The 25,167-nt window shown below is 44.3% G+C and overlaps 1 protein-coding gene across 15 annotated transcripts in view; it reads right to left on the bottom strand.

Moving 5' to 3' along the window:
- Window positions 1-25,167, bottom strand: part of slc4a11 (solute carrier family 4 member 11) — a 316,800-nt gene that overhangs the window by 150,455 nt on the left and 141,178 nt on the right. For all 15 annotated transcript variants that reach the window (XM_072256724.1, XM_072256731.1, XM_072256719.1 and 12 more), the window contains 2 exons: window positions 22,869-23,018; window positions 12,314-12,357 (listed from right to left, as the gene is read on the bottom strand). In XM_072256724.1, coding sequence (XP_072112825.1) covers window positions 12,314-12,357; window positions 22,869-23,013 — 189 coding nt within the window. In that variant the 5' untranslated portion in view covers window positions 23,014-23,018. The remainder of the gene's footprint in view (window positions 1-12,313; window positions 12,358-22,868; window positions 23,019-25,167) is intronic.

The raw sequence follows: 25,167 nt of genomic DNA, 5'->3' as shown, positions 1-25,167 counted from the left end.
TTGACGTCTGTGAAGAGTAAGAATTTCAGATTGTATATTGAATACATTCTCTGATATTAAAGTGAACCATTGAATGAGTTGGAGTAGGATGCGGAGAAAATCCTATTAAGGCAGAGCGAGTATAAGCAAAAGCCAGAAGAGTCGATTTAAATAGCTCAAGTTTCTAAATAGGGTGCGTGGATCCAAATGGAGCCAGAACACCTTTTTAATTTGTTCCAGCCTTTTTTTTTTTTAAAAATAAACAAAGCAACTAGAAAACAGCTCTCAGATGCAGCCAAAGCAAAGTCTTTGCAACCTTCTGGAGAACTGAGAAGATGCCAAGTTTTGCATACTCCAAAATGGATCAACTCAAGATGTGTAGGTAAATTATTCACACTGCAGTTTAGTGATTACCCTTCTGTCATCAGGGTCCAGAACCAGCAGGGATAACTTCACTCACTTCAACATTGAACTGATCCTACAGCATACGAACACACTTTCAAGTACTCTACAACTCAAGTTCTCAGTATTACTTGTATATTTATTTGCACATTAGCTGTTTATCAATAATTGCAGGGGAGGTTAAATAGGTTAGGACTTTATTCGCTGAAAGGCAGGAGAATGAGGGGAGATTTGATAGAGGAATACAAAATTCTGAGGTGTGTTGATAGGGTAAATGAGGCTGGACAAGACTAGAATAACAGCTCATATATTAAGGGAAAGGGAAACCTGAGAGGGAACTTCTTCACAGAGGGTAGTGCAAGTGTGGGATGAGCTACCAGTGGAAGGGGAGGATGCAGGTTTGATTGCAACACAGAAGAGTAGCTTGGACAAGCACAGTACATCAGGGGTCCCCGACCTTTTTTGCACTGCGGACCGGTTTAATATTGACAATATTCTTGTGGACCGGCTGACCGGGGGTGGGGTAGGGTTGCCAACGAACAAGAGTAGCAGTCAAATGCATTGTTTACCCAAAAGACTACAATGACCATGAAGCCTGGCGCGGGTACCAATGCGCATACGCATCGTGACCTGCCGATTCCTTCCCCCGCCCCCCCCCCCCCCCCCGCGGAGCAAATCCTTTTTGGCGATTCTGTTCATGGGGCTGGGTACTAATCACTACCGGAATATAGGTGATAAGTGGGTAATACACTCAATTTTGTTTCTAAAAAGGTTTATCTAATGAATTTAATATTAAACACACAGTGCATATTTTCCTCACATGGATATAATGATAAGTCAATTATCAGGGGAGCTTGAAGTAAGTAAGTGTTGAATGAACTTCCAGTAGAAGTGGCAGAAGCAGGTTTGATACGATCATTTACAGAAAAAGTGGATAGATATATGGACAGGAAAGGAATGGAGGGTTATGGGCTGAGTGCAGGTCGGTGGGACTAGGTGAGAGTAGCATTCGGCACAGACTAGAAGGGGAGAGGTGGCCTGTTTCCGTGCTGTAATTGTTATATGGTTATATAGGTCACTTATAAGTCAATAGCATCATAACATCTTAAGTAATAGTTGGATATTAGACACACAGCAAATATTTTCCCCGTATGAATATATAAAATCGTTGCAACACACCAATATCGCTGAATCAGTGGGAGCCCTGGGCTTGTTTCCCTGCAACAAGACGGTCCCATCGAGGGGTGATGGGAGACAGAGAAACTCGAAGGGGGTTCCTTATGTCCAGTCTATTCTGCAATTTAGTTTTCGTTGCATTCATTGCAGAAAACTCCGCTTCGCATAAAAATGTTGGAAATGGAAGCAACGTTTTCAGTGCTTTCGTGGCTATCTCAGGATATTTAGCCGTGACTTTGATCCAAAATGCCGACAGAGATGTTATGTCAAACATACTTTTCAGCCCGTCATCATTTGCAAGCTCGAGTAGTTGATCGCCTTCCCGCCCTGACACGGATGACGCGCGGGTCATGACCTCGCATGCGCAATGGCTGATCAGTGGCCGTGACAGGGAATGAGGAAAGGTGCAGCTGACAAAATCATATCACTTCCTCGCGGCCTGGTAGCGCATGCTCTGCGGCCTGGTACCGGTCCACAGCCCAGTGGTTGGGGACCACTGCAGTACGTGGATGGGAGAGGTATGGAGGGCTATGATCCAAGTCCTGACCAACGGGATGAGGCAGAATAATAGTTGTACGGACTATTTGGCCCAAAGGGCCCATTTCTGTGCTATAGTGTTCTATAACTGCTCTCCTCCTCATATTTGCAAGTTAAATACTTGCATGCTTGCAAAATTTCCCCTATCCATCCATCACAGGAATTTTATTTGCTCCCTCCATTCCTCCTCGTCACTACAATTTAAAAATGCAGAATATCTTACTTTTCCAAGTTTTGACATTGGACCACTTGCATATGTCATTTAATCATTTCATTTTCTTTCCAGGGATATTACCTGACATGCTGAACTGCATTCTCCGTTTTCTGTTCAGGCCAGTTTATCAGTTACTAGTTTGTGAGGCTTTACAGGGAATTGGTCAGACTCCCATATGGAGCACTGAGAGCACTTTTGGGCCCGTTATCCAGAAGAGGATGTGCTGGTATTGGGGAGGGTCCAGAGGAAGTTCGCGAGAATGATCCTGGGAATGAAAGGGTTAACACAATGAGTGCTTGGTAGCTCTGGGCTTGTACTCAGTGGAGCTTAGAAGAATAAAGGCGGGGGGAGAAATATCATTGAAGTCTATCGAACATTGAAAGGCCCAGACAGGAGAGGACATGGAGAGGATATTTCCTACAGTGGGGGAAGTCTAGAATCAGAGGGCACAGCCTCAAAATACAAGAACATCCCTTTAGAACAGAGATGTGGAAGAATTTCTTTAGCCAGAGGGTGGTGAATCTGTAGAACTCATTGCTACCAAGATGGCACTGGCATACGCCAGCGACTGTCTGTAGGCTGCAAAAAATTGTTCCAGTTTACCTGTTAAATATGCAAACAACAGGGATTCTGCAGATGCTGGAAATTCAAGCAACACACATCAAAGTTGCTGGTGAACGCAGCAGGCCAGGCAGCATCTTTAGGAAGAGGTCCTGACGAAGGGTCTCGGCCTGAAACGTCGACTGTACCTCTTCCTAGAGATGCTGCCTGGCCTGCTGTGTTCACCAGCAACTCTGATGTATGTTACCTGTTAAATATACTTCTTTTGAATTACTTTCACTGCAATCTGCAGCATGTACGTTTCCTCTTAACAACTGACTACAAAATTACATCAATGATCTTCAGGTCTCACAATCAACGACTGAATACAAGAGCAGAAGTCTTGAGCTCCAGTGGAGCAGTTAAGTGCAGTGCCTTTACAGCTTGACCTCCTGTTCCCCTGAAATTAGAACAACTGATGATTAACCATAGACCATTCTATTTGCCTCAGGAATTCCGATCCGTGATCCTGACCGCAGCTTATGTTCCGTCAGCGGCCGGTAATAAGCAAGCACCCACAAAACTGCACAATGTCATCTGCAGGCAAGAAACAGGATATCCTGGCACATTTCAACTCATATTCGGTGATGTCAACCACACCTGCTTGAAGAAAGCCCTGGCCGATTGTCACCAGCACAGAACCTGTTGTGCCAGAGGTCCCAGCACACTAGACCACTGCTACACTATGATAAAGAATGCCTATCACTCCATTCCTGAGCAGCATTTTGGCAAATTGGACCATCTGGCTGTACTCCTATTACCTGCATCCAGTCAGAGCCAAGACAGCAAGGCCCCAGAGATCAAGACAACCAAGAGGTGGTCGTGGGAGGCTGAGGAACGGTTACAGGATTGCCTTGAGTCAGTGGACTGGGCCATGTTCACGAACTCATCTGAGGATCTGAATGACTACACCAGGGTCGTTACAGACTTTATTAAAACAGCTGTGGATGCGTGTCCCCATGAAACCGTTCAGGGTTTACCCCAATCAGAAGCTCTGGATGAACAATGCAATCCAGAATTTCCTGAGAGCCAGATCAGAGGCATTCAAGACTGGAGACCAAGAATGCTACAAGAGATGCAGGTATGATCTCTGGAATGCCATCTCAAGGGCAAAGTGGAGACACCTGATTAGATGGGAATCAACAGGGATTGTTCAATAGCTGTAGCAGGGTTTCAATATCACAACATCCTCCAAAGTTAAATCTAGCAACGTGGAGAACAGCACAGCTTCACTCCCAGATGAGCTCAATGCCTTTTATGTTTGGTTTGACCACTGGAACAGGGAGGAACGATCACACATTCTATCTCCTGATGATCCCTTGGTCTCAGTATCTGAAGATGACATGTGAGCTGCCTTCAAGAGTGTTAATCCAAGGAAAGCATTTGGTCCGGACAGGGTACCTGGCTGAGTACTGGAGACCTGTGCTGACCAGCTGGCTGGTGTGTTTACGGCCATCTTCAACCTCTCACTCTGGCAGTGTGGTACCCACCTGTTTCAAGCAGGCTTCAATTGTACGGGGGCTGAAGAAGAGCATGGTCGCCTGTCTCAATGACTACCACCCAATGCCACTTATATCCACAGTGATGAAGAAACTACGCCCTCCAGGCTCTAGAGATTCAGCATGTCATCAAAAAACCCTTGGCAAACTTCTAAAGATGTGCGGTGAAAAGTGTGCTGACTGGCTGCATTACAGCCTGGTATGGAACACTAATGTCTTTGAGTGGGAAATCCAACAAAAGGTAGTGGATTTAGCACAGTACATATTAGGTAAAACTTTCCCAACCATTGAGCACATCTATATGAAACACTGCCGTAGAAAAGCAGCACCCATCAAAGATCCTCACTACACAAGCCTTGCTCTTTTCTCACTGCTGCCATCAGATAGAAGATACAAGACCCTCAAGACTTGAACCAGCAGAAATAGTTACTACCCCTCAACCATCAGGCTTTTGACAAAAGATAACTACACCAATTCCATTTCTGGTGTTCCCACAGCCAAATAACTCACTTTAAGGATTCTTTATTTTGTTACTACTTGCCTTGTTATTTATTGCTATTCATTTATTTCTGCACTTGCACACTTTGTTGTTCTTTGATCCATTCTGCAGTTATTGTTCTATAGATTTGCTGAGTATGCCCAAAGGAAAAAGAATCTCAGGCGTTCTATATGGTGACATATACGTACTCTGTTAATTAATTTTACTTTGAATTTTGCTACAGACAGCTGTGGAGGCCAAGTTATGGTGGAGGTTGACAAGTTCTTGATTAATAAGGAGATCAAAGGTTATTAGATTAGATTAGATTATGAGGACATGCAATCCTATTTTATTATCATTTAGTAATGCATGCATTATGATACAATGTTCCTCCAGTGTAATATCACAGAAACACAAGACAGACCAAGACTGAAAAACTGACAAAAACCACATAATTATAACATATAGTTACAACAGTCCAAGCAATACTGTAATTTGATGAAGAACAGACTATGGGCACGGCAAAAAAAGTCTCAAAGTCTCTTGAAAGTCCCATCATCTCATGCAGACAGGAGAAGGAAGAAAACTCTCCCTGCCATGAGCTTCCAGCACCGCAAACTTGCCAATGCAGCATCCTGAGTCTGTCTGAAAACTTCGAGCCTCCGACCAGCCCTCCGACACCGAGCACCATCTCTGCCGACTGCTTCGATCCCAACCCCAGCCTCCAGAAACAGGCAAAGCCGAGGATTTGGGGCCTTCCCCTCCGGAGATTCTCGATTGCACAGTAGCAGCAGCGAACCGGGCATTTCAGAAGTTTCTCCAGATGTTCCTCTGTGCTTCTCACGTCTGTCTCCATCAAATCAGAATTGTGCACGGCATCCTACTTACAAATACGATATCATTCACCTGAGAGGCCGCACGCGCTGCGTCGCGCCGCCATCTTCTCCCCCCTCCTCTATGGGGAATAGAGAATGGGGGAAAAGGCAAGAAAATGGGTTCAATATGGATAATAAATCAGCCATGATAAAATGGGGGGCAGATGTGATGGGCCGAATAGCCTAATGCTGCTCTACATTTTATGATCACAAGGAATATTTGTACGACAATAAAGCTGCACCCAGACTCAATCCTGACCTCCAGCACTACTGTAGAGTTCCATGTTGACCTGGTTATTCTGATAAAGTTCTGCCTGATTTCATGGATTTTGTGTTCCTCATAATCTTAGAGTCCAATTTGGATGAAGAAAAATTGGAAGGTTATGTGTGTGTGTGGCAATTCTGAAATGCTGGAAATCCAGAATAACACACAGAAAATGCTCGAGGAGCTCACCAACTCAGGCAGCATCCATGGAAAGGAATAAACTGTTGAACTTTTGGGCCAAGACTCTTCAGCAGGATGGAAGAGGAAGGCAAAAGGAGCCAGAATAAGGTGGTGGAGAGAGGGGAAGGACCAGGAGCTGGAAGGTCATACGTGAGGAGGCAGAGTGTTGAAGAAGTTGAGAATAGTACGTGGAAAAGGTAAAAGGCAGAAGTAGGAATCTGATAGGAGAGGAGAGTAGACCATATTAGAAATGGAAGGAAGAGGAAGGTGACAGGCAGGTGAGAAGAGAAGGGGTTATATATATATAAAAAAAAAAGCAGCCAGATGGGGAATAGAAATAGAGAGAAGAGAGACTGAAGTAGGCTGAAATTGGAGTAGGTTAAAGGATTGGCACAATATTGTAGGCTGAAGGGTCTGTAATGTACAGTTCTATGTTCTAGTTTACTCCAGTTTTAATTTTTATAAATAATCTTTGTTATATCTCTGCTTTCAGGTGTCCACCAGCATGCAGGGCTTGGCCTGTGTGGATGGGAAGGCAAAATGCAATTATGTCGAAGGCCATCATTACATCCCCAGCAGCTGTGCACAAGATGTCATCTTGTTTCTGTCCTAGAGCCATTAGCAATGGATTGTAATGCTCATCCCAGCATGGTGTGCAGGTTTAGGGTCCCAAATTTAAAATCTTGTACGCCTGCCCAAACCACAAACACCTATCAAGGCCATGGCAAGAGGGTTAAAAATCAGAGGACACAGCTTGAGGACAACTAGCAAAAAGACCAGATGAAAGAGAAGATTGTTTCCATGCAGGATGCTAGGATTTGGAATGCAGTGCCCAGCTTTACTTCTGGCACCATTGTAGTCTGGAGACAGACACACAAAATGCAAGCAAAACTCAGCAAGTCAAGCAGCAAAGAAGGCTACTGAACAGTTGACATTTAAGGCCAAGACTCTTTATCAGGCCTGATACCTCGACTGTTTAGTCCCCTCCATAGATGCTGCCTGACCTGCCGAGTTCCTCCAGCATTTTGTGTGTGGTGCACAAGAGGGGCACCACCGTGGCATAGTGGTTAATGTAACACTATTACAGCTCAGAGTTCAATTCTGGCGCCATTTCTGAAAAAGAGTCTCTGTATGTCCTCCCCGTGAACATGTGGGTTTCCTCCAGGTGCTCCAGTTTCCTCTCAGTCCAAAGAACCACTGGTTTATAGTCTAATTCATCAACATCATGTGCTGAATCCTATGACGTGGGCGATTATGGTCTTATGACCATGATTGTTCTTGTCAAATTCCACAGAAATGGTTTCCCATTGCCTTCTTCTGTGCAGTGTCTTTACAAGATTGGTGACCCCAGCCATTATCAATACTCCTCAGAGATGGCCTGCCTGGCATCGGTGGTCGCATAGCCAGGACTTGTGATACGCACCAGCTGCTCAAACGACCATCCACCACCTGCTCTTGTGGCATGACGTGACCCTGATTTGGGGGGGGGGGGGGGGAGGGAGGCTAAACAGGTGCTACACCTTGCCCAAGGGTGACCTGTGGGCTAGCGGAGGGAAGGAGCGTCTTACACCTCCTTTGGTAAAGACTCATCTCCACCCCACCACCCAAGTACAAGGTAAGATATAGGAGCAGAATTAGGCCATTTGATCCATCAAGTCTGCTCCACCATTTCATCATGGCTGATCCAATTTCCCTCTCAGCCCCAATCTCCTGCCTTCTCCCCATATCCCTCATTGCCTTGACGAATCAAGAATCTATCAAGCTCTGCCTTAAATATACATAAAGACTTGGCTTCCACAACAGTTTGTGGAAACAAATTCCATGGATTCACCATTTTGGCTAAAGAAATTCCTCATCTCTGTTCTAAAATGATACCCATCTATTCTGGAGTTGTGTCCTCTGGTCTTAAGACTCTCCTAGCATAGGAAACATCCTCTCCACATCCATTCTATCCAGGCCATTCACCATTCGATAGCTTTCAATGAAGTCACCCCTCATTCTTCTGAATTCGAGTGAATACAGGCCCAGAGCCATCAAACACTCTTCATATGACAAGCTATTCAAACCTGGAATCATTTTTGTGAATTCCCTTTGAACCCTCTACAGCTTCATCACATCCTTTCAAAGATAAGGGGCCCAAAACTGCTCACAATACTCCGAGTGAGACCTCATCAGTGCTTTTTAAAGTTTCAACGTTACATCCTTGCTTTTATATTCTAGTCCTCTTGAAATGAATGTTAACATTGCATTTGGCTTCCTCAGCACAGACTCAACCTGCAAATTAACCTTTAGGGAATCCTTAACAAGGATTCCTAAGTCTCTTTGTGCCTCAGTTTTTTGTATTTTCTCTCCATTTAGAAAATAGTCAATCCTTTCATTTCTTCTACCATAGTGCATGACCATAAACTTCCTGACACTATATTTCATCTGCCACTTCTTTGCCCATTCTCCCAATCTGTCTGAAGTCTTCCTGAAGCCACTCTACTTCCTCAAAACTACCTGCCCCTCACCCATCTTCACATCATCTGCAAACTTTGCAACAAAGTCATCAATTCCATCATTCAAATCATTGACATACAACACAAAATGAATTGGTCCCAACAGAAACCCCCATGGAACACCACTAGTCACTGGCAGCCAGACAGAGAAGGCTCCTTTTATTCACGCTTTGTCGCTTGCCAATCAACCACTGCTTTATCCATACTAGAATCTTTCCTCTATTACCATGGGCACATAGCTTGTTAAGCAGTCTCATGCGTGGTACCTTGTCAAAGGCCTTCTGAGAATCCAAGTAGACATCAACCAATTCTCTTAGTCTATCCTGCTTGGTATTTCTTTGAATAATTCCAACAGATTTGTCAGGCAAGATTTTCCCTTGAGGAAACCTTGCTGATTATGGCCTATTTTATCATGTGTCTCCAAGTACCCTGAGATCTCATACTTAATAAATCGACTCCAACATCTTCCCAACCACTGAGGTTAGACTACCTAGCTTATAGCTTCCTTTTTTCTGCCTGTCTCCCTTCTTGAAGGAGAGAATGACATTTGCAATTTTCCAGTCTTCTAGAATCTAGTGATTCTTCAAAGATCATTACTGACACCTCCACAATCTCTTCAGCCACCTCTTTCCGAACTCTGGGGTACACACCATCTGGTGCAGGTAGCTTATCTATCTTCAGACCTTTCAGTTTCACAAGAACCTTCTCTCTGGTTATGGTAACTTCACACTCTTCATGACTCATGACACCTGGGACTTCCACCGTACTGCTAATGCCTTCCACAGTGAAAACTGATGCGAAATACTTTAGTTCATCTGCCATTTTATTGTTTCCCCCCCCCCCCCACTACTACCTCTCCAGCATAGTTTTCCAGTGGTCCAATAGCCACTCTCGCCTCTCTTTTACACTATGTATCTGAAGAAATTTTTGGTATGCTCTTTAATATTATTGGTTAGCTTACTTTCATATTCCATCTTTACATTCTTAATTATTCTTTTGGTTCCTTCTGTTAGTTTTTTTTTAAAGTTTCCCAATCTTCTAACTTCCCACTAATCTTTGCTCTATTATATGCTCTCTTTGGCTTTGACTTCTCATTAGCCACAGTTGTGTCATCTTTCCTTTAGAATACTTCTTCCTCTTTGGCTTGTATATATCCTGTGTCTTCCAAATTGCTTCCAGAAATTCCAGCCATTGCTACTCTGCCATCATCCCTGCCAGTGTTCTTTTCCAATCAATTCTGGTCAACTCCTCTCTTTAATTGTAAATTTTCCTTCGACTAGGCTTAGAGTTAAATTGGTAGGTTCCTAGCGAGATGGCTCAAAAGGCCAGAAGAGCCTATTCTGTGCCGGGATTAAATAAATCTCCAGCATCAGCAGAATCTTTGTTTATTAGTCTGAAGATAACAGTACACGCGCTTGAAAAATGAAAACAGACTGCAGATCCATGGAGTAAGAACAGAATGAATATAATTGTGGCAACAAATCTGCAGGAAGAACTTGGTAGGTTGAGCAGCACCATATGGGATGGAGGGAATATGCAAGGTTTTGACCCAAAATAACAATTTGTTTCCCCCACCCCACAGATGCTGCTCGGCCTGCTGAGTTCCTCCAGCAGGTTGTTTGTTCTTCAGATTCCAACATCTGTATCTCCATGAATGAAGCTGTTACAACAGAGAGCCGGCATAGACAATCAGCCATGGTCAGACGGCAGTGCAGACCCAATAGGCCGAATGGCCTAATTCTGCTCTTATGTCTTATGGTCTTAATGAGCCAAAATCAATACCCCCACCTCACTTCACTCAATCATGGACAGGTATAGCACAGAAACTAGCCCTTTGATCAATCTGGACCATTCGAGCCAAAGTTCAAAGTAAATTTATCAAATTACGTATATAGAATACAATTCTGAGATTCATCCTCCCACAGGCAGCCATGAAACAAAGAAACACTATGGAATGCGTTCAAAGAGAAAAAAAAAAATCAAACATCCAAAGCATGATAAAAGAACAAATTGCACAAACCGCACAAAAGCCAGTGACAAACACAGAACATCAAACTTGAAACCAGGAGTCCAGGAGCATTCAGTTTACTTCAGATCAGCACCATGCCGCTAGGCCACAGGGCTATTCTTTGCCAAAGTACCCCACTCTGCACCAATCGCCCCAATTAAATGCTCAAAAACAGCAAGAGAACCCAGAATCCATAAATGCATGCAGTGTGAACCCCAAAGTCCCCCAAAATGAGTCCACCGCCTCACTGATCAATCCTTGCAACTTGTAATCCAAGACTCCTGCATTTTCCCCTGACAGCAACTCGTCAGAGAGTGGAAGATTGGCCAAACACAGACAGATGGCACCAAACACCCACACAAGCCACTCTCACCCTCATCACTTTAACTTTGCTCAATACCTCAATCAGAGAGAAGTCACGGAGTCAATCATGGGCTCACATCCATCTGTAGGCCTCACACTCCACTCCCAAACTCAAATTCCCTCGCAGACAGCAAAACGCCAGATCGTTCAATCAGCCCAAAAACACCAAAATGTAAATCACAGGTTCCAATCACATGCAGCTCATTGGTAAAATCATATTTGAAAGAAGTGGTTCACAAAACTACCTATTTTACTATCTGTGGGACGTCACCGTTGGCCGTGTAGTTCGCTGGTACCATCTTGAAGATTCATTCAACATCTAGCTGTGAGAACAGGAAGAACCTGCAAACTCCATTCAGACAGCACCCAAAGTCAGGATTGAACCCACGTTCTCTGGTGTTGTGAGTCAATAGCTCTGCCAGCTGATTAAATGATCACTGATTGAACTGTTACCTTTCAAATAGCATTGAATATCAAAACCCAGGTTCAATTCCAGCCTTGGATGGTGTCTGTGTTCGGTTTGCAAGCACGCTGAGCTCCTGGGCTCTTTCCCTGGTGCTCCAATTTCTTCACTGATTGAAAAGATGTACAAGTTGGGAGGTAAATGGTCCTCTGTACAGAGTGGTAGAATCCAAAGGGAATTTTATAGAAATGCAGAAAGAATAAAATATCATAGCATCACTGTCAATTTAACACCAGAAAAGGTGATTTTCTGAACCAGACTCTGATGGTTTTGCTAAGGTAAAAATTCTTCCAGCACACTCAGTAGCCAGCTTATTGGGTACACCTGCTCATTAATGCAAATATACAATCAGCCAATCATATGGCAGCAACTCAATACATAAAAACATGTAGACATGGGCAAGAGGTTCAGTTGTGGTTCAAACCAAACATCAGAATGGGGAAGAAGTGTGATCCAAGTAATGTTGAGCTAAGTGTTTGTTGGTGCCAGATGGGGTGGTTTGAGCATCTCAGAAGCTGCTGTTCTGGGTGTGAAAAATAAACATCCATTGAGTAGCAGTTCTGTGGGAGAAAATGCCTTGTTAATGAGAGAGGTCAGGGGAATGGTCAGAGTTGATGGAAAAGCAACTGTAGCTCAAATAGCCATATATTACAACAGTGGTGTGTAGAAAAGCATCTCAATGCACAACATGTTGAAACATGAAGTGGATGGGCTACAGCAGCAGATGACCATGAACATACACCGAGTTTGAACTGGGGGAAATGAAGCCAACTTACTTTTCTGGATGTATGTAGTAAGACGCATCCAGCATTGTCATTTTCTGCAAAAAAAAAGGAAAAATGATTGAAAATGATTGAAAAAAAATTGAAAATGATAAACCACAAGGTAAATATTTAGATTACCCAACAAAAGGACATTCCACTCAAACGTCCAGAACATTGACATTTTGTTCTAACAAAGATACTCATTACTGGAGAGGAATATGACCACTTCCGATCTTCAGCTGGAATGAGTCTGGACGTTAGCCAATTGCCAGAATAGTAAACCACAGATACCTTCCAGTACCTCAAGCAGCAAGGGACAGGATGTTATTTTAAGAGATTATGATAACTAGATATCCAAGTAGTCCAGCAAAAAGAGAATGTGAAAGACAAGACGAAACAAAAATTACTGAGTTGTAGGATATAAGAGTTTTAGGGTGTCGCAGTAGCGTAGCAGTTAACATGGCTCCATTACAGCTTAAGTCATCAGTGCTCAAGTCCGATGCCACCTGCAAGTTCTTGGGAGTGTGTGGACTTCCTCTGGGCGCTTCGGTTTCATGCCACAGTCTAAAGACTATGGGTTAGTAGGTTAGTTAGTCATTGTAAACTATCCATTGATTAGGCTAGGATTGAAAAGGTGGGCTTGCTGGGTGTTACAGCTCTTTGGCCTGGGATGGCCTGTTCTACTCTACATCACTAAATAATATAAAGAAAGACAAATCAGAAGGCTTTCCAAAGAGAAGTTTCTTTTTAAATATTTTATTAATTAGGCCCATCCGACCTTTCAAGCCATACCACCCAGCAATCCACCAATTTATTCCCAGCCTAATCACAGGACAATTTAAAATAACAACTTAGCCTACCAACCGGTAGACCTGTGGACTGTGGAGGAAACCTGAGCACCTGGAGGAAACCTGCACGGTCACAGGGAGAACGTGCAATCTCCTTAAAGACAGCAGCAGGAACTGAACCCGGGCTGCTGGGTTATGTTGCTGTGCCACCCCTAGTTTTAACAAAAGTAAATGCAGCTGCCTCACACCTTCAGCAACCCAGGTTCAATCCCTGCCTTGGGTGCTGTCTGTGTGGGGTTTGCACACTAAGCACAGGAAGCTCTCGTTTCTTCCCGACAAGAAAGGCACACAAGTTTTACACTGGTCACTGTAAACTGAGTGGCAGAACCCAAAGGAGAGTTGATGGCAATAAAATAGGATTAACATAATGTCAGTGGCAATGAGTGCTTGATGGCCAGCACCGACTCGCCGGGCCGAAAGGATTAGATTAGATTCAACTTTATTGTCATTGTGCCGAGTACAGATACAAAGCCAATGAAATGCATTTAGCATCTGACCAGAAGTGCAAAAGAATATTATTTACAAAATAACTGAATAAAAAGTGCTACAACATACAAGTATTAAAGTACTGAGACAGTCCAATATGGGTGCAATACTGCTTAGCGCTGTGATGAGAGATTTAGCAGGGTCACAGCCTCAGGGAAGAAGCTCTTCCTGTGCCTGCTGGTGTGGGATCGGAGGCTCCTGTAGCACCTACTGGATGGGAGAAGAGTAAAAAGTCCATGGTTAGGGTGAAATGCATCCTTGATAATGCTTTTCGCCCTGCCCAGGCAGTGTTTATGGTAGATGTTCTCGATGGTGGGCAACTGGGTGCCGATAATCCGCTGGGCAGTTTTCACCACATGCTGGAGTGCTTTGCGGTCCGATACAGGACAATTACCATACCACACTGAGATGCAGTTGGTGAATACGCTCTCAATGGTACAGTGGTAAAAGTCCATCAATATCCTGGGACAGAGGTAAGCTTTCTTGATGCTCCGCAGGAAATAAAGGCGCTGTTGTGTCTTTTTGATCAGGATGGGGGAGTTCAGGGACCAGGTGAGATCCTCAGAAATGTGGACACCAGGGAATTTGAAGCTTGATACATGCTCCACTACAGTTCTGTTGATGTACATGGGGACGTGAGTGTGACTCCTGGCATGCCTGAAGTCCACAATGATCTCCTTGGTCTTCTGGGTATTAAAGGGTCAGGTTGTTATCAGCACACCACGCAGCCAGGTGCTGGACCTCGTCCCTGTAGGCCGCCTTGTCATCCCCTCTGATCAGGCCAATCACTGTGGTGTCGTCTGTGAACTTGATTATGGAGTTAGAACCGTGTACAGGGACGCAGTCATAGGTGAGAAGGGAGTACAGAAGAGGGCTCAGCACACAACCTTGAGGCACGCCAGTATTCAGGGTGAGAATGGAGGAGGAGAGGTTGTGTAACTTAACAGATTGGGGTCTGTTAGTCAGAAAGTCCAAGGTCCAATTGCAGAGGGATGAGCTGATACCAAGCTGGTGAATTTTGGCGATCAGCTTGGAGGGGATCACAGTATTGAATGCCAAACTAAAGTCAATGAAAGATCTGTTCCTGTTCTGCGTGACCACCAGGATAGTATATTAAACAATGGAGGAAGTCGAGGAAACACATGGCCTGCGTTTACTCCCTTTAATGCCTTACAACAATTAGATACACACCCAGTTAAACATCAGTCACCACACTGGGCCCACTCGTCTTCACAATAACACTCACCCGACAAACACACGAACAGTTGACCCACGAGACATTCTTCTAGAAGGGAAGTGGTTAACAATCCAGAGCCCACCGACTTCAATAATTCTAAAATAAGCTATCTGATGTAGACTGTGGGCCAGCATTGTGCTCACGGATATACATATATATATTTAAAAAGTCCTAAAGAGAGTGAATATAAGGAAATGCAGCTCCATTGTGTACTGAATTATCTCCATTCAAAAGAGGCCTGTTGTCATTGGAGAGTGCTCTCAGAGGGATTCCACGGCGCCACAACCAGCAATGATTGCCCTTGTTCTCTTAGTTAATAAACAAATTAGTAACTCAATTAAACAATGGTATTCACAATAGAGCATGGGGTTTTGTTCAGCAGGTCAGAACGTGTGGGCTGAGAGAACTCCCAGGACAGCCACCATCTCATAACCCAGCTCATCGTGACCGCCACGCCGCTGGGACAGCTTTTCCTTCCCAGCATCAACTCCAAAAGCAGCCAGCATCCGAACCACATACAGACCCAAATGCCAGCACACCAGGTCTCTGCTCTACGCTTGACCCACAGAGAGCGCACCGGTGTACATCTAACCCTCAAAGAACATGCATGGAACATTACAGCACAGTTCAGATTGTTCTGCCCATGATGTTGTGCTGACCTTTTAACCTACTCCAAGATCAATCTAACCCAGAGGTTCCCAATCTTTTTTTACACCATGGACCAATACCATTAAGCAAGAAGTCCATGGACCCCAGTTTGGGAAACTCTGATCTAACCCTCCTACAATCCAATTCCTACATAGTCCTTCAGTTTTCTATCATCCATGTGCCCGTCTAAGAGTCTCTTAAATGCCCCTAATGTATCTGTCTCTAGCACCACCCCTGGCAGGGGGTTCCACGCACTCACTCTCTATATAAGAAACCTTACCCATGATGTCCCCAATACTTTCCTCCAATCACCTTAAAATTATACCCCTGAGATTAGCCTTTTCACACTGTGGGAAGATGTCTCTGGCTAACTACTTGATCTACGCCTCTCTCCATCCTGTACACCACTACCACTCAGCTCTCATCCTCCTCCTCTCCAAAGAGAAAAACCCTAGCTTGTTCAACTTTCCTCATAAGTTCCTTAGGCCAGGCAGAGCATTCTGTGTGCCCATCATTGCATAAAAATTTACTTTGACATCCCCTCTCAGCTTTTACCTCAAGGGAAGCCTGGGGTCTGCAGCACAGAATATTTGAATGGACGCACCAACCATTTAAAAGAAAGGTTCCTCATCAGCATCAGATTTAATATTACCAGCATATGTCGTGAAATTTGTTCACTTTATAGCAGCAGTACAATGAAATACATGATAAATAGAGAAAAAGCTGAGTTACATTAAATATAGTGTCTATTAAATAGTTCTGTTAAAATTAGTGAAAAAAACAAATAAAAAGTAGTGAGGTAGTGCTCATGGGTTCAAAGTCCATTTAGAAAACTGTATGGTAAAGGAGAAGAAGCTGTTCCTGTATCAATGAGTGTGTACTTTCAGGCTTCTGTACCTCCTTCCAGACAGTAAAAGTGTGAAGGCGCTGCGTCCTGGGTGGCGGGAATCCTTAATGATGAGCACCGCTCCTTGAAGACGTCTTATAACTGGGGGCTGGTAGCCATGATAAGTTTCTGCAACTTATTTTGATCTTGTGCAGTAGCCCTCCCATCCCCCATACCAGATGGTGATGCAGCCCGTCAGAATGCTCTCCAAAACAGGATTGTCTGTTTTAAATCGACAAACGGAATCTCCTCAAACTCCTAATGAAATACAGCCGCTGTCTTGCCGCCTTTGTTGTCGTTGTTGAGAGCTGTCCAGTCATCGTCGACTCATGGCGACCCTGTGGATAGTGTAGCTGCCCATAGGGTTTTTGTAGCAAGACAGAGGTAGATTGCCTGGCCTTTCTTCCGCACAGATACTACTGCAGCCCACGCTGGGACCCGGCCGGATTCAAACTCCAGACCATACACCTCGAAGTCCACTACACCACCAGCCAAACTTCTTTTAGAGCTGCATCAATATGTTGCGACCAGGTTAGGTCCTCAGAGATATTGACACTCAGGAACTTGAAATTACGTTTTCTTTAATGAATTTCTAGTGTTTAATGTTTCTGATGATTAGAAATTTAAAAAAGATTCAAGCAGTGAAATTATTTGAGTTTGCTTGAATGCTTTTTAAATTTCTAATCATCATCGGGCCGGCTGGTGGCACAATGACATCGGCGCCGGACCCGGGAGCAGAGGTTCCCGGGTTCGAAACCAGTTGGGTCCGCTCCCAAGTACATCCATGCCAGGTTGAGAGTCGAGTCGCAATTCGACCTCGTAAAATAAAGGGAAAGTACTGCCAAAATGTCTGTGTGAGGAGTGGTACGCCACACAGTCTCTCTCTTATTCCGTGCCTTGTAAAAGCCATGAAAAAGACATAATCATGGACGCACGCACGGATGCACAAACGTGCACACACATACAGACTCACACACAAGCTCCAAAAAAAAAAAAAAAAAATTCTAATCAGAAACATTTAAAGAGCTTAAAGGCCTCTGAGAGCAAGACATAGATAGAAAATGTGATGGGCCAAATGTAAGCAAATAGGCATCTTGCCTGGCACAGGAGTTGGGCCACAGAGCCCATTTCTCTGGTGTATTGCTATATTACTGCTGGGTAATCCTCAAGACAAAAGGAACAGAATTAGTCCCTTTGGCCCATCAAGTGTGATTCACATTTGATCATGGCTTATTTATTTTCTCTCTCAACCCCACTCTCCTACCTTCTCCCCATAGCCTTTGACACTCTTACTAATCAAGAGCCTACCAAACTCCACTTTGTATATACCCAATGACTTGGCTTTCAAAGCCAAATGTAGCAATTAAATCCAGATTCACCACCCTCTTTCAGCAGCAGGAGCAGGCCACAGCAAGGAGGTTTCTCACAGGTCAGCAACGCTTGTTTAAGAGGGGAGCTTCACAGGTGTTTGGGGTCATTCCGACAGCCCAATCAGCACCAGGAGCAGGCCACACCGACGAGGTTTCTTGCAGGTCGGCAACACTTGTTTAAAAGTACAGAAGGGACAAGCGGGGCAGCCCTTGTTGGGAATAGGCCAGTGGTGAGAGTAGGAGTGTCAGGTTTTGGCTCAAAGGAGGCTTCGGCTCTGGGTAATTTCTGCTGAGGATCTCTTTTTTACCCCCTCCCACCTGCTTTCTGTACCTAGTGTAGCAAATGGCTGTTGTATGTTCTTCATGCTGGATGTTGGAGTCCTGGGAGACCCTACAGGACCCTACATTTACGTTAAGTGCATCCAGCTGCAGCTTCTTGAAGGCCGTGTTAGGGATCTGGAGCAGTAGCTGGATGGCCTTCAGCTTGTATGGGAGAGCGAGGAGATCATTGATCAGAGTTACAGGGAAGCAGTCACTCCAAAGTTGCAGGAGTTAGGTAGCTGGGTGACTGTCACAAGAAGAGATGGGAAGGTGAATAGGCAGTTAGCACAGAGCACCTCTGTGGCCATTCCCCTCAATAGTAAGTATACTGTTTCTGATACTGTTGTAGGGGATGACCTCCCAAGTGGAATGCCACAGAGGCTGGCTTACTGGCACTGAGGATGGGTCCATGGTGCAGAAGGGAAAGGGAGAAGTGGGAAGAGGTATTGATAGGGGGCTCAATAGTCAGGGGAACAGACAGATTTATCGACATGAACAGGACACCCGAATGCTATGTTGCCTCCCAGGTGCCAGGGTCAGGGATGGCTCAGATCACATCTGCAACATTTTGATGGGGGAGGGAGAGCAGTCTATTGTCTTGGTACATATTGGTACCAATGACATAGGAAGGAAAAGCAAAGAGGTCTTGAAAAGAGAATTCAGAGAGCTAGGCAGAAAGTTCAGAAGCAGGACCTCCAGGATAGCAATTTCTAGATTGCTGCCTGAGCCACGCACCAGTGAGGGTAGAAACAGGATGATTTGGCAGATTCGCAAACACGAGGGATTCTGCAGATGCTGGAAATTCAGGCAACATACATCAAAGTTGCTGGTGAACGCAGCAGGCCAGGCAGCAAATCCAGGAAGAGGTACAGTCAACATTTCAGGCCGAGACCCTTCGTTAGTCCTGACAAAGGGTCTCGGCCTGAAATCTCAACTGTACCTCTTCCTAGAGATGCTACCTGGCCTGCTGCGTTCACCAGCAACTTTGATGTGTGTTGCTTGATTTGGCAGATTAACGTGTGGCTGAGAAGCTAGTGCAGGGGCAGGGCTTCAGGTTCTTGGATCATTGGGATCTCTTCTGGGGGAGGAATGATCTGTCCAAAAATAACAGGTGCTCCTGAGCCTGAGGGGGACCAACATTCACGCAGGCAGGCTTGTTAGAGCTGTTCAGGAGGATTTAAACTAATTTGGCGGGGGGAGGGTGGAAAATGGAGTGAAGGGACTCAGGATAGGACGGATGGTAGGAAAGCAAAGATAGCGCGTAATCAGCCTGTCAGGAAGGGCAGGCAGATGATAGGACAAAATCACAGCCAGCAGGACGAGTACCAATGCACTAGGGATGCAGAATCAAAAAGGGTAGCAAATATAATACTCAAAGTGTTATATCTCAATGCATGGTGTATAAAAAATAAGGTGGATGATCATGTTGCTCTTTTACAGATTGTCAGGTATGATGTTGTGGCCAGCACTGAATCATGGCAGAAGGATAGTTGTAGTTGGGAGCTGAATGTCCAAGGTTACACACAGTGTCAGAAGGATAGGGAGGTAGGCAGAGGGGGTGGTGTGGATCTGCTGGTAAAGAATGGCATCAAATCAGTAGAAAGACGTGACATAGGATCGGACGATGTTGAATCCTTGTGGGGCAAGTTAAGAAACTGCAAGGGTAAAAGACCTTGACAACAGTTATTTACAGGCCTCTAAACAATAGCTGGGATGTGGATCACAGGTTACAATGGGAAATAGAAAAAGTGCGATAAAACGACAATACTATAATAGTCATGGGGGATTCCAACATGCAAGTCGTTTGGGAAAATCAGGTTGGTAATTAATTTCAAGAGAGTGAATTTGTTGAATGGCTACAAAATGGCTCTTTAGAGCAGTTTATCGTTGAGCCTACTAGGGAATCAGCTAAACTGGAATGGGTGTTATGTACCAGACATGATTAGGGAGCTTAAGGTAAAAGAGCTCTCAAGAGGCAGTGGTCACGTTATGATTGAGTTCAACTTGAAATCTGATAAGGAGAAAGTAAAGTCTGACATAGCGGTATTTCAGTGGTAAAGGAAATTACAGTGGCATGAGAGTGGAGCTGGCCAAAGTAAACTAGAAGGAGATGCTGGCAGGAATGACAGCAGAGCAGCAATGGCTTAAGTTTCTGAGAAAAATTAGGAACAGGATAGATGTACTCCAAGAATGTGTTGGCGTGTGGCCAAGTGGTTAAAGCGTTCGCCTAGTGATTTGAAGGTCGCTAGTTCGAGCCTTCATAATATAAAATATTATATATATATATTTTTTTTATATATATATATATATTAAAATTCTAAGAATGAAGAAATACTTATTTCTTCAAAAAATGGCAAAATTGTACAACCATGGCTGGCAAGGGAAGTCAAAACTCATGTAAAAGCAAACAACAAAGCAAAAATGAGTGGGAAAATACAGGATTGGGAAGCTTTTAAAATCCTATAGAGAGCAACTAAAATCATTAAGAGGGAAAAGATGAAATATGAAAGCAAACAATATCAAAGTGGATAGTAAAAGGTTTTTCAAGTATGTAAAAAAAAAAATAAAAGAGATGAGAGTGGATATAGGACCACTAGAAAATGAGGCCAGCAAAATAGTAACAGGGTTAAAGATGGCAGATGAACTTAAGTGAGGATTTTGCATCAGTCTTCGCTGTGGAAAACACTAGCAGTGTGTCCGATGTTGAAGGGTGCAAGGGAAGAGAAGTATATGCAGTTACTATTACAAAGGGAGAAGGGCTCAAAAAGCTGAAAGACTCAAGGGTACACAAATCACCCAGACCAGATGAACTGTATCCTAGGGTTCTGAAAGAGGTCGTGGTAGAGAATGTCGAGGATTTAGTAATGATCTTTCAGGAATCGTTGGACTCTGGCATGGTGCCAGAGGACTGGAAAATTGCAAAGGGCACTTCACTCTTTGAGAAAGGAGGAAGGCAGCAGAAAGAAAGTAATAAACAAGCTAGCCTAACCTCAGTGGTTGGGAAGTTGTTAAAGTCAATTGTTAAGGATGAGGTTATGGAGTACTTGGTGACACAGGACAAGATAGGACAAAGTCAGCATTGTTTCCTTAAAGGAAAATCTTGCCTGATGAATCTGTTGGAATTCTTTGAAGAAATTACACATAGGATAGATAAAGGGGATGTAGTGGACATTGTACATTTGGACTTTTGGAAAGCCTTTCAAAAGCTGCCACACATGAGGCTGCTTACCAAGTTAAGAGCCCATGGTATTTCAGGAAAATTTCTAACACGGTTAGAGTATTGGCTAATTGGCAGGAGGCAGCAAGTGGGAATAAAAGGATCCTTTCCTGGTTGGCTGCCAGTGACTAGTGGTGTTCTGCAGGGGTCAGTGTTGAGACTGCATCTTTATGCTGTACATCAATGATCTAAATGATGGAATAGATCGATTTGTTGCCAAGTTCGCAGATGATATGAAGTTGGTGGAGGGGCAGGTAGTGTTCAGGAAACTAGTAGGATGCAGAAGGACTTAGACAGATTAGGAGAATGGGCAAGAAAGTGGCAAGTGAAATACAATACTGCAAAGCATTTTGGTAGTAAAAATAGATGTGCAGACTATTTTCTAACTGGCAAGAAAATCCAAAACTCTGAGATGCAAAGGGACTTGGGAGTACTTGTGCAGACAACCCCAAAGGTCAGCTTGCAGGTTGAATCAGTGGTGAGGATATTAAATGCAATGTTAGCATTCATTTCAAGAGGTCTAGAATGCAAGAGCAGGGATGTGATGCTGAGGCTTTACGAGGCACTGGTGAGGCCTCACCTTGAGTATTGTGAGTTTTGGGCTCCTCATCAAAGAAGAGATGTGCTGGCATTGGAGAGGGTTCAGAGGAGGTTCACAAGGACAATTCTGGGAATGGAAGGGTTATCATACAAGGGTTTAATGACTCTGGGTCTGTACTCACTGGGATTTGGAAGAATAAGGGGGGGAATCTCATTGAAACCTTACGAATGTTGAAAGGCCTAGACAGAGTAGATTTGGAAAGGATGTTTCCCATGGTGGGAGAGTCTAGGCCAAGAGGTCATACCCTCAGGATAGAGGAGCATCCATTTAAAACAGATGTGGAGAAATTTCTCTAGTTGGCGGGTGGTGAGTTTGTGGAATTTATTACCACAGGCAGCTATGGAAGCCAAGTTGTTGGGTATATTAAAGGCAGAGCTTGATAGGTTCTTGATTGGACACAACATCAAAGGTTACAGGGGGAAGGCCAGGGAGTGGGGCTGAGGAGGGGAAAAAAGGATCAGCCATGATTGAATGGTGAAGCAGACTCGAATGGGCCAAATAGTCCATTTCTGCTCCTATGTCTTATGGTCTTATAGTCTTCTAAAGTCAGATGGGTGGGAAAAGTAAAGTGCTGGAGAGGAAGGAATCTGATAGGAGTGGACTATAGGAGAAAGGGAGGGAGGAAGGGCCTCGGGGGAGGTGATAGACAGGTAGAGAACAGGAAAAAGGCCAGAAAGGGGAACAGAACAAGGGAAGGGGAGCTATGATGGCTCTGGAAATATTACAACAATTGTGGGCTGCCCCCCCAACACATCCTCGACCGCGTTGACCGCTGATGCAACAACACGTTTCACCGTACGTTTTGATGTACATGTGACAAGCTAACCATCCTCTTTACTACAGAACCCTTGACACTCGCAATGCAATTTTCATTGTGCTACCACCAGAATACATAACAAAATAAACGTTCAGTCACCTCGTACTGGATGGCAACGCACGTGCCAGATACTCACCATCTGCATTTGGCTCCAGTTCAACGTTCATGTTGACGTAGAAACGAATGCTGTCATCAGAGATAGTCGACGTGTTTACAGTTTCGTAGGCTTCATCTGCCCCATTCTCTTGGCCCTCACTGCCATCTTCACAGCCTGGTGTCATATCGCCTGCAACAACAGAAGGTTTGGCAATTGAGAGATAGCCATGCGTGAAACGGTGAATATTTAATAACAAACACAGACAGCTTTACTTGCCCCAACCAGAGGGCAACGTGGCAGTGTAGCAGCTGGTGTAACACTATTACAGCACCAGCAAACCAGGTTTCATTCCACCGCCGTCAGTAAGGAATTTGTATGTTCTCCCCATGACCGGGTGGGTTTCATTCCACGTTCCAAAGACGAACGTGTTGCGATTAGTGAGTTGCGGGAAATGTGAGACTATGTTGGTCAATAACTCATTTCACTGCCCAATTCAAAGTACATGTGACAAATAAAGCACATTCCTAAAAAACTTCAGTCTGAATAATTAATTGGGATTGTACTATCCCACCTGACCCACTTCTAGTCAGAGAGTTAGTGCGATCACTTAATTCCGGTAGGATTTCTACTGGTGGGTCCTCAGTTGGCTGTAGAGGCAGACTGGGGAATCCACATATTCTGGTGCAGTGGAAGCAAGTGCCTGTGATTAGTGGCTGGGTCTTTTGTTTGTTTAATCTCTCCTTATGCAGCTGCTGCTCATTCTCCGCGGCACGCTGCAGCTCGTTCTCCGCGGCACGTTCTCTTCTATGCAAGTAGAACGGCAAATATCACGTGGCGTTCTCCCAAGGAAACGTTCCATCAATCCGTACCTTCAAGACCAAATACGACAATAAGCACCATTTTGCATAGCCCTAATAAATGAAAAACCCAGTTGGGTCAAACCTCCTGGTGAAAAAGAAACTGGTACCCAAACAGAAAAACATACTTGGGAACCAGGACACATTTATCCAGAGTGGGGCAGAACCTTTGAGATAAATGAGCATTCATAAAGTCACTAGATTAACACCCAAAACCCTGAACTATTGATCCCGACTATTCATCAAGGCAGCTAGAGTACTTTTTTAAAAAAAAACACCTAATTAATTTAAAAAGCTTACCACAAGGGCAGCGTGCTGTTTACTACATGCATTTTGAATTACATTACAGTATTTACAGTATAATACCATGGGTGATGTGTTGTGTTTGGTTTAGGGCCCAGTCCATCATGGGTAAAGCACTCCCCACCAGTATGCACGTCTACACTGAGCGTTCACGCAGGAAAGCAACATCAGTCATTAGGGACCTCCCTCCCCCCACCCCACTACCTAGGTCATGTTCTATTCTTACGCTGCAATCACAAAGGTACAGGAGCCTCAGGACTCACACCACCAAGTTTAGAATCAGGTTTATTATCACCAGTATGTGACGTGAAATTTGGGGGAGGGGGGGAGAGGGGGAGAGGATAAAAAACAAGTAGATCAATTATATTGAATAGATTTTTTTTTAAATGTCTAAAAACAAATACTGTATATTAAAAAAAGTGAGGTAGTGTCCAAAGATTCCATGTCCATTCAGGAATTGGATGGCAGAGGGGAAGAAGCTGTGCCTGAATCACTGAGTGTGTGCCTTCAGGCTTCTGTACCTCCCACCTGATGGTAACAGTGAGAAAAGGGCATGCCCTGGGTGCTGGAGGTCTTTAATAACGGACACTGCCATTCTGGGACACCACTCCCTGAAGATGTCCTGACTACTTTGAGGGCTAGTACCCAAGATGGAGCTGACTAGATTTATGACCTTCTGCAGCTTCTTTCGGTCCTGTGCAGTAGCCCCTCCATACCAGACAGTGATGCAGCCTGTCAGAATGCTTTCCACAGTACAACTATAGAAGTTTTTGAGTGTATTTGTTGACATACCAAATCTCTTCAAACTCCTGATAAAGTATAGCCGCTGTCTTGCCTTCTATATAACTACATCGATATGTTGGGACCAGGATAGACCCTCAGAGATCTTGACACCCAGGAACTTGAAGCTGCTCACTCTCTCCACTTCCGATCCCTCTATGATCGACCCTTTATTCGCAGTTATCTTGTAAATAACACTATTCTTTGCATTTCTGGTCAGATGCGAAGTGCATTTCATTGGCTTTGTATCTGTACTCGGCACAATAACAATAAAGTTGAATCTAATCTAATCTAATCAGGAACAGTTATATTCTCAACCATCAGGCTCTTCAACCCATCATTGAAACATTCTCACAACCAATGGGCTCACATTCAAGGACTCGATCTCATGTTATTAA

This window comes from Mobula birostris, chromosome 4 (assembly GCF_030028105.1).
Source record: "Mobula birostris isolate sMobBir1 chromosome 4, sMobBir1.hap1, whole genome shotgun sequence".
In the NCBI taxonomy this organism is placed as follows: Eukaryota; Metazoa; Chordata; class Chondrichthyes; order Myliobatiformes; family Myliobatidae; genus Mobula; species Mobula birostris.
Note: the sequence above shows the minus strand (reverse complement) of the source record. Positions and strands in the feature narration are given on the sequence as shown.